General features: G+C 33.8%; 1 protein-coding gene and 1 pseudogene across 2 annotated transcripts; one reads left to right on the top strand and one right to left on the bottom strand.

The window, feature by feature from the left end:
• Positions 1-1,258: 1,258 nt before the first annotated feature.
• LOC149385859 (homoserine dehydrogenase-like) lies at positions 1,259-3,058 on the top strand (annotated as a pseudogene). The gene is made up of 4 exons (XR_016301348.1): positions 1,259-1,333; positions 1,434-1,598; positions 1,810-1,879; positions 2,933-3,058. The product of XR_016301348.1 is annotated as a homoserine dehydrogenase-like (transcript).
• A 1,356-nt stretch (positions 3,059-4,414) lies between these two features.
• On the bottom strand, positions 4,415-8,040 carry LOC149385860 (putative LRR receptor-like serine/threonine-protein kinase At1g05700). Its single transcript, XM_089626429.1, has 9 exons — positions 7,941-8,040; positions 7,302-7,842; positions 6,175-6,647; positions 5,938-6,076; positions 5,773-5,844; positions 5,599-5,670; positions 5,404-5,484; positions 4,887-4,980; positions 4,415-4,624 (listed from the first exon to the last, which is right to left on the bottom strand). Exons 1-9 carry the CDS (start codon positions 8,038-8,040, stop codon positions 4,415-4,417), a joined length of 1,782 nt encoding a protein of 593 aa, XP_089482555.1.
• Positions 8,041-10,685: the final 2,645 nt, after the last annotated feature.

Raw genomic sequence — 10,685 nt, forward strand, 5'->3', positions numbered from 1 at the left:
ACCATAACTTGCTCGATTTAACTCCGATTCAGCCCGTTTTCGTACCACCACCTTCTCATACTCTCTCAAACCTGAAAATGCAATGAAAACTACAAAATAATATCAAAAACATTAAGAACAAGCTTCGATTCTTATCTAAGAGTCATAGATAAGTGTGAATGAATCTCACTTATCAGCGCGCGGCCGAGAAGGAACCAGCGCCGCCGCGAGCACGTCGAGGACGCCGGAATCAGAGGAGAGGAGAGCCAATCGGAGATATTCAAGTGCGAATTTCTTTTCCCCAATTTTGAGATTCGATTCTAGGGTTTGGATTGGGGTTTTTCTCTCTGATTGTCTTAGGGTGATTTTGGGCGTGGATTAGTATTTGTTCCGGATTTAATAGTTTAGGAATCGATTCAATGATGTTTGTTCTTGATTTAAACTGAGTTTGCCTTTGATTTGGATCTTGGCCGTGTGATTTGGATCCGGATTAGTGTTTGAACTGTCTCTGTAAATCGACGTGGACAGACCGATATGATCTGAGTTCTTATTTTTGGATATTTTTCATGGATAGTAGACTGTATGAGCTTTCTAAAATGACCAAGAACATGTAAATCCATTGAGTATTGAATGAGTTATGAATTTCCAAAGTTTGTGTTTCGCAGCAGTAAAACGAGATTTCCAGAATTGTAACAGTGAATTACGGGCTGGTTTTTAGATAGCTATTCTTGTCGTATATATGCTTGTAATATCTCGTTAGAAAGCTACATGAGTCTAATTTCATTTGCCGCTAGAATCAATCGATTTCAAGTTTTGTAGCTCGAATTATGATGGCTTAAGCGCTAGTGGGTCAGGCTGTCGGGAATCTCTCTCTCTCTCTCTCTCTCTCTCTCTCTCTCTCTCTCTCTCTCTCTCTCTCTCTCTCTCTCTCTCTCTCTCAGTATCCAGAATCTTCACTATAGCAAGATTGTGTGTTTGCCTGCAAAGGTGATCCCCGGAAAAAGACTCATAAGGTTATATATTCTTTTACTTTTTTTAATATGTTTTCTTCTTTTTCTCAAGCTCTCTTAGATCAATTACGATAAATCAACTTTTTTTTTTTACTTTTTTTAATCTGTTTACTTTTTAATCCTTGTCTTATTGTATTCTTTAAACATACTGATTCGTATTTTACCCGTACATGGAAAGAAGGGGTAGTTGAGGCTTTCCATAGATTTAGTGAACTTGTTGTGCTTCATGTTTCCATACAAAGAGCTCACACACTTGTTTCTAACAACATTTCTGGATTGTTTCTAAGCAGGCATTGATACTAGCTCGACTTCTTGGCCAGCGCATTAACATGGATAGCATTAAGGTTGACATTGTTTTTCCTATTTCCTGTTCCTTTTTTTGTCTGTATGTAAATCTTAGCTAAGCCTACAGATGTTTTAGTAATTGTTTTCTTTATGATCTAGATTGAGAGCTTGTATCCTGAAGAAATGGGGCCCCGGTGTGATGTCTGTTCAAGAGTTTCTGCACAGTGGAGTTCCATTGCTCGACTCGGATATTCAAGAAAGAGTTCGCATGGCTGCCTTGAACGGAAAGGTTCTGCGCTATGTCTGTGTTATCGAGGGCTCAAGGTAAAATCATTCATTATGGTTTTTTTTATTTATTTTTATTCTGCGTACAACTTGAAATGAAGGCCTTTCCTTTCCTATCACTGTTTGTGTACTTTTAAGTACAAGTTTTCCAAGATAACATTTTTCCACGATGTAGGCTTTGTAACACTCCTTTACCAAATCATTGTAAACCATTTTTTTATATTTGATAATATATGTTTTCTCTTACTAGGTGTGAAGTTGGCATTCAAGAGCTTCCCAAGACTTCTGCTTTAGGAAGACTTAAAGGAAGTGACAATGTGGTAAACCTTTCTATTTTTTTTTTATAACTTTTATCTACACAACTAATAAGTAGATTCAAATAATACCTCTCCAAAACAAAATAATTAATTAGTTTCTGAAAGTTAAAAAAGGTACACGGGCATTTGAGTTTCTTCCCCAAGACAGCTTAAAAATATTGACCAAGTTAATTAAACGAATCAAGGGACGATTGAGGAGGCTTGCTCAAATATATATATTTCCGTTTCTTTTCATTCTTTGCTATCTAGAATAAAACGTTCACAATTATCAAAACACAGGTCTTTAGTTTTAGGCTCCGTTTGGAACCCGGAAAATAGGAGGGAAAGGAAAATGAAAATCCCTCCTATTTTACTTAGGTTGTTTGGATTGATGAAAATATGGTAGAAAAAAAATATGATGAAAAATGCGAGGGAAAATGTATAACTAAAATGAGGATTTCATTTTCCTTCGAAAATCAAATGGAAAATGAGAATCTCTCCACATTTGTCTATGAGAGGATCACATTTGTCTAGGGTAAAAATGTAAAACTTTTTTAAAATGGGAAAAAAATGTAAAAAAAAAAAAAAATTAGGGGGTCTAATTAAAAAAAATTCAGGGGTAAAAATGAATTTTTTTTTAAAAAGATGGGTCAAAAGTGAAAATTTTTTAGGGTAATAATGTAAAACTTTTTAAAAATGGGCAAAAAATGTAAATAAAAAAAGTTTAGGGGGTCTAAATGAAAAAAATTCAGGGTAAAAATGAATTTTTTTTTTAAAAATGGTTAAAAGTGTAAATTTTTTAGGTTAAAAATGTAATTTTCTAAAATGGGCAAAAAATGTAAATAAACTAGTCTCTTCGTTGCTTTCCCGTCAATTATCTCTCATATTTTCCATGACTTCCAAACACAATTAGAATTTTGACTTTTTCTATTATTTTCTCTCACATTTTCATTTTCTCTATTATTTTCACTTTCTCTCTTATTTTCCGGGTTCCAAACGGAGCCTTAGTGATTTATGATTCAACCTGTCAGATCATCTCAATGATTAATGACGCGAGCGTGTAACTTTTTGAAACAGTTGGAGATCTACAGCCGATGCTATAATGAACAACCGCTGGTTATTCAAGGTGCCGGGGCCGACAACGATACCACGGCTTGTGGCGTCCTTGCCGATATCCTTGATCTTCAGGACTTGTTTCCCTAGAACGTGAACGAAACTGGACTCGCTTGTTCGGTTCATATTTTGATTTTTCTCGCCGTGCGTTGATTCGCGTGGTCCGATTTTGATTTTTCTCGCTGTGCGCTCAGCCCCTGCTCACTCTCCGCCGTGCGCTCGCCTCGTCCCGAGTCTGCAGGTTAGTGTTTAGTTTAAATTTGTTTTTGTTTTAATTAGTTTTTATATATTGTAATTTATCAATTAGGAATTGTAATTAGTTAATGAAATTAAAATTAGGGCCGGTTAAACAACTAGCCAAAATAACACCCCTACTTTAAAATTATAGCCCAACTATTAACATATTTAGAAAAATAGCCAATTTATCATGTCAACATTCCAATATTCCAATAATACCCTTAGGTTAATATTATTAACTATAATAGTAAATAATATCATCCATAACAAAAAAATTAGTAAATCTAATTAACAATAACAAAAACTACAGTAAATCTTATTTGTCGTAACAAGAATAACAGTAAATATTATTTACCGTAACAAGAACAATAGTAAATCTTATTTACCGTAACAATAACAACAGTAAATTTTATTTACCGTAACATGAAAACAATAAATCTTATTTACCGTAACAATAACAACATTAAATTTTATTTACCGTAACAAGAACAACAATAAATCTTATTTACCGTAACAATATCAAAAATAAATCTTATTTACCCTAACAAGAACAACAGTAAATCTTATTTACCCTAACAAGAACAACAGTAAATCTTATTTACCCTAACAAGAACAACAGTAAATCTTATTTACCCTAACAATAGCAAAAGTAAATCTTATTTACCTTAACAAGAACAACAGTAAATCTTATTTACCCTAACAAGAACAACAGTAAATCTTATTTACCCTAACAAGAACAACAGTAAATCTTATTTACCCTAACAAGAACAACAGTAAATCTTATTTACCGTAACAAGAACAATAGTAAATCTAATTTATCGTAACAAGAACAGTAAATCTTATTAACTATAACTAGAACGAAAGTAAATCTTATTAAGTACATTTGCATATTAACCATAAAATTTTTTAGTTAATCTAACAAGAAAAGTATCAGAGACGATGACTAGTTAATCTAACAGTAAATACGATTTACTAATTATTTCATATTAACGGTAAATCATATTAATCATTGAGTAAATATTTCATATAGTTAATCAAAATCATTGTATTTTGTGTATTTGGGTTTATTTTGGTATCTTGAATAGAAATAGCTCTGTATTACTTTTTGCTTTCAAAACTGGACTCATATATTGGTCTCCACAAAACAAGACTCGAGAATACCGTTTTACAACAAACCCCACAACAGCAAAAAAACAATCAAATCCCCAATCAACAAAATCTTATCAGATCGGAGCGTAACCCGATCTCACCGGCTGACCTCCCTCCGACCACAGACATCAATCCTCCGGCGCCGGCGCTCTCCTCGTCGAGGATCAGATCCTCCGTCTCCCTAAACGCCGCGTGAAATCCGACCAAGCAAACACCGATCACCACCAGCACGTTGACCCCGACGTCCGTGAACACCAATACATATTGATTCTACTTCAACGCCTCCGTCAGATCTGCCTACGTCGCCTCCGTCGAGTCGCTCATCCGCCACGTGGCGAAGCCTCCGTTCGCTGCAGTTACACCTGGTGAACCAAATATTTTTTTAGTTTTTGGAATTAGTAATAATGTAGAGAGCTAATATCTCTCAAGGTAAATGTAAGAAACGAAAATAAGAGAAGTTTAATAGTTTAAGTAAAGTACCTTGATTCATCTTCTTTCTACGAAATAAGAAAATCGTTGCTACTATTATTACCAGGACGACCAATCCACCTATTGATGCTGCTATTGGGATCGCAATGTTGCTCTTCTTTTTACGACCATCCGAACTATTTTTGTTTTCTCCAAAACTAATTGACAAATCAGAAAATTGAGGATGAATACTTTTTAGATTAAAAAACTTATATTATGGTTTGAATGCAGCGCACTATAAAATAATCAATTAATTGAGTAATTAAACCATCAACATTTAGAAATTTGCTAAATAATCAACTTTCTGTATATTTTAAGTAAATAGTCATGATGTTAATGTGTTAATGTTTGGACGTTTTCAGCACTCCATTTCTTCCCTTGGACTCTGATGATTTTTTACAATTATTAACAACTATTAATGTCTTTTTTATTTTGTTAATAAAATCTCGTAATTATTTATTTAAAATTTATCAAAAGTTGATTATGCAGCAAAATTTGAGTTTTCATATTACTAGATAAATATCTTGAGAACCCTAAAATAACTACAAATAATTTTTAATTGACTAAAAATACAAGTGTACCTTAGTAAAAGTGTGCCATTATTGGATCTTTCAATAAGCTTATCTGGAAGAGGCCCAGAAAAATTGTTTCCACTTAGGTTCCTGCCAATGTAAAAAAAATATAACAAAATTATTATTCCAATTATATACAGTGGATTATGCGAAATTAAACAAAGAAAAGAGATTATAAGACTTCTTCAATGACTCAGGACTTACAGGACTTTTAGCTTTGGTAACGAAGCCAAGAACTGGGGTACTGGACCACTCAAGCTATTGTTGGACAAGTCCCTATAAATGTGTCGTAAATAGACGAAGGTTACCGAACTATTTGTATGATATCAACTGTAATAATTAAGTTAAAACCGGTCGATTGAAATGAAACTATCTTACAGTGATTCAATCATAGTGAGGTTTGAGAAACTTTCAGTTATATTGCCGGTCAGTTCGCTGGATGACAAATCCCTGATCAGGATTGTCAATCAAATCACCTATTAGTAATTATTCTCGGATGATAATTAAAAAAAAAAAAAAAAAATCAAGGTAGACTTGACATACAAGGATATAATTTTAGGAGACTCAAACACATTGGAGGAGCAATTAAGGCCAGTCCACAAGTATTTTGAAGGAACACATGGATCTCCGTCCCAATTTCTCTTTACCCCGTAAGTTGACTTTATGTTGTTGATGGCGTCAACTAGAGTAATAGGATGCCAATAAAAGTACATTAAGCTTAGATAATATATATAAAAATTATAAAACCTTAAATGAACTAGTTGGAAATAAGAAGTTTACCATCTCCATCATCAGTTTCCGACTGCGAAAAATCAAGCTCCGAGTAGATTTCGAAGGCGTTGAGGATAGGCGGGAGAGTTGAATTTTCATATCTTTCAATGGAAAAGTTGTAGTTAGTTTTTCCAGTCATGCCAGAAACGCTGTAGATGGTGGTTGAGAACAAGTAATCCGGCACCACCGGGCCATAACGAAGTTCTCCGTTCAATTTGATGTTCATAGCCCTAAACTCATCTGGTTGGAGCACTTGAACCTCCATAAAATGGGCGTACATGTAATATCTCGTTATTTCATCAGGTGCTTCCATATAAAACTCTATCGCTCCGGTGAGATTGTTCCTGGGGACCGCTGCGGTCTGAATCACCATATCTGGCTGGTCGTAAGTATTTTTGTCCACTGTCAGCTTTGTGCTTAATGCCGTCAACTCATCGCTATTAAAAGGGTACCATGCTCGATCATAAACGTCATATGGATACCTAATACACAAAATGAAAATAAGTTCCCGTGCAAGTTAATGGTCTGTCAATCGTTAAGTTCACCGGCCAATCTCAAAAGAAATTTGAAAGCGTTTTTGTGCAAATAATATGTGAACTATCAGCGTGTGCCACTTTGCCCGTCGGTATGGATCAAGAGGTTCTATTTCAGAACCAATTGACATTGAGAAGCGTAACTCATAACCTTAATAAACTCTTGATATAGAATTTTGAAAATCAGTATACTGATTCTACGTGTAAAATTGTGTCCAAGCCTTTTGGTTTATTCTCGTAAATATTAAACTTTCTTTATTAAAATCCGACACCTAAACAAGTTATAGCGTGTTAAAATTAATCTATAATTTAAAAAAAAAAACTATTAAAACGTAACACCTAAGCAATCCGAAATTGTTCACACCTAGAATTTTGAAGGCTAAGTTGTAAGTAATTTGCATTTTATAAAGCTAACAATTGTGATGCATATATTATTTATGTTTCTTACTCGATATATTCTACTCATATATATTTGCAAGGAGCAAAAGTTTATTTTTACACTAGTTCATGGACTACTTGTGCCGAAAACTAATTAAAGATCAATCAAAGGTTTCCAAAAATAAAGGAGGGTCAAGTAGTATTATAGTGAATTAATGAACGGACCTGTATGTTACATTGTTGGTTGAACCCATGTCCCAACGCTCAGCGTTGACCAATGCACTAGAGTTGGCGATCTGGTACGTCGTGTTCAATAGCGGCCTCATCTCTATTGCATTAATAAAAGGTGTCCCGTTTCCGGTGTTGACGAGGCATAGACTGAAATAGTCCCGCAGAGGGGTGTAAATGATCTCGCTGCTCATCGATTTTGTGGCCAACGCGAATTCAATCGTTGCCCAGAAATTGCCTCCCATGTGTAAGTCAAACTTCGGCGTCTTGTTCAGGCTGTCATAGTCTCCATAAAAGAAGGAAGTGGCGATCAAATACTTTGTGCCCTTCTCTACGCTTATTTTGTAACAGTTTCGGATTCCTTCGGGGAAGCTTCTGAGAAATGTGATCTGTCGCTGATAATTGATTCTGTATTGCGGCGATATGCTTTTGCTCACCCCAGTGCTGATGAACGAAGCGTCCGATATGTAATTCAGTAGCGTCGATTCCTCGGTGTAGCTAGTGCCTTCAGGGAGACCGCAGTCCAAGCTTATGAAGCCTGTGGCACGGAAAATATGAAATCTTATTTAAAAAAAAAAAAAAAAAAAAAAAAAGTAAAACTATCAATTGACTATAGATCGGATAGTTAATTTTTGCCTGATTGGTCTGGATTCTGTGCATTTACGAGACAGAGAAGAGCAAGAGCTACGAGTGACTTGAAGATGAAATGACGTCTTGGCATCTCCATAATCCTCATTTACATTCCCAGGAGCAGACGTTAAGCATAAATTTTTTTGTTAATGACGAACATATATAACTCGGCAGAGGTTTACCAAATTTTTTATTTCAATCAATTGTTGAAAGTGTCAGTGCTTGGAAGAGGTCAAAACTACGTCAGTGCAGAGAGGCATGATTCTGAAGTAATGATCATGATACGATATTAATAGATGTCTTCGTATTCAGGGCCGGCCCAAACTCACCGGGGACTCTAGGCGATTCAATATTTTGGTGCCCTATAATACTAATAAAAATTTAAATTTTCAAGGTAAAAAATATAAATTTTTTAGAAAATGAGCCAAAAGTGTAAATTTTTAGGGTAAAAAAATGTAAATTTTCTTAAAAATAGGTAAAAAAATGTAAAATAATTTTCGTTTGATTGTTAATCCCGATTAACTGTCACGATTAATCTTATTAACTGTGACAGACCTCTTCCGAAAAAGATTTCGAACATCAGCGTGTCTCGCTGTTACACCGATCCGGCCGTTCGAAAGACGCAAGTCCAGTCTGCATATTAACTGTGATAGTTAATCGGATTAATTGTGAAGGTTAATTCGATTAACCGTGATGATCCTCCTCCGGAAACGATCTCGAACATCAGTGAGTCATGCGGCTGCACCGATCCGACCGTTTGAAGGTCGCAAGTCCACTCTTGAAATCGCAGGGAAAAGCTAAGATTTGAGAGCTTCGTCGCCGAATGTCAAGACCTCATTTTCGACATAGACGAACGAGATTTCTCCGGAAAATGGAGCAACATTGGAGGCAATCTAGTTAACGGCGGCGTTCGGTATGAAGCTAGGGTTGAGATTTCGCCGTTTGAAACTTTGATGAAAACTCCGATTCCGGCGCCGGAGACGGTGGAGATGGCGGTTAATATTATTTACTCTCACAGTTAATAATAACAACTTTTAAGGGTATTATTGGAATATTGGAATGTTATTATAACAAATTGATTATTTTACTAAATAAGGTTAATAGTTTGACTATCATTTTAAAATAAATGGGCTGTTTGGGTTAGATACCTAATCCGTCCTTAACTTTTTGTAACATAATTTATAGGGAGGCATATGACTATTTTCGATCTCTTTCGTTAAAATTTGAATTTAATAATCTAATACTTAACAAAATATCTCAAAAGATCAGGTGCATATGTCGTACAAGGTGAACACATGTACGAGTAAGGCTATATATAATATACAAAAAATAGGAAACTAATCCACTTACACTTTGAAATTGCTAGCCAAGTCTTGATAGATATTAGGTAAATAGCCACAAACTTGATGTATGTAGACGTATTTACAAATGTTTATTTTTCCTTTTATTGTTGCTGTTAAGCTTTTTGAACGTATAATAATGGTTTATAGCTATTTACAAAAACTTACTAAATGCTGGTTTAATAGCAAATCAGATATGTAAATAAGGCTATATACCTAATTGATTTATATTTAATCTTATAATAATTAGACTATAATTTTGATTGATGGTAACTGTTTAATTATTTTATAGTCTTTTTTTCATTTCGATTTTCGTATACAACCCTTTATAAAAATTTAGTTATCGTTTTTTCAACTTACCAATATTTTACACTCACATAATTCTAATTTAGAATAATTTTTAAATATAATATAATTCATCATAATTATTTTTAACTTACCAATATTTTATATTCATCACAACTCTAATTTAAAATAATTTTTAAATATAATATAATTATTCGAATATTTATTTTTATTAGTAATAAAATTATAATATAATATAACAAAAATTATTCAATTTAATTTTATATTTAATACTTAGATTTTGTATATTTTCGTGAATACCGGCTCAAACTAATTTATTTCTTATTTTGTGATTTATCTCTTTGGTAGTAGATATGTCAGGCTGGTAGCACAAAAGATACTTGAATCATTGGTTTGTACTTGGTGTTGAATAAATTAAGAAAAATTATATAGACTAAGCCACTTGAAACGTGAAAATTGCAATCTAGTCAACGTTTCAGCTAAGTTTCAAACATAGCCACAATTGATGACGTGACTTTTATTAGTCATTTAACAATTTACATGTTTATCCTTTGTTTAAAAGTCGACTGAATATCTCACCTATTTATTTTCGTTTATTTATTACGTGCATAAATAAAAATTAACGAAAATTTATTGACGATTCACAAGTTACTTATTTTAATCAATATTTAATTTATTTATTATATTATATTCATTAATGATTTTCCTTTTAAATATTCAAATTTGAATTCAAGCGTGTACTAAACCTGATGGGGTTGACTTTTTTATTAGTAGGACTTAAACGTTGGCTACTATTTTATTTTCACTCATTTAAATCACACAAGGGTATATTCAATATTTCATAGTCACAAAACTGATAACGCATCCAACATGGCTGACTTGCTTTTCAAAGAGATTGTTAGGTTGCATGACATGCCTCGCACAATTGTTTCAGATAGAGATGCGAAATTCTTGAGCTATTTTTGGAAAACGTTGTGAGGAAAGTTTAGAACAAAACTATTGTTTTCTACTACTTGTCATCCACAAACCGATGGGCAAACTGAAGTGGTAAATAGATCATTGTCTACTTTGTTGCATGCTATCATTCAAAAGAACTTGAAATCTT

Source organism: Urtica dioica, chromosome 9 (assembly GCF_054948205.1).
Source record: "Urtica dioica subsp. dioica isolate 48M chromosome 9, U.dioica_male_clone48M_v1_H2, whole genome shotgun sequence".
Lineage (NCBI taxonomy): Eukaryota > Viridiplantae > Streptophyta > Magnoliopsida > Rosales > Urticaceae > Urtica > Urtica dioica.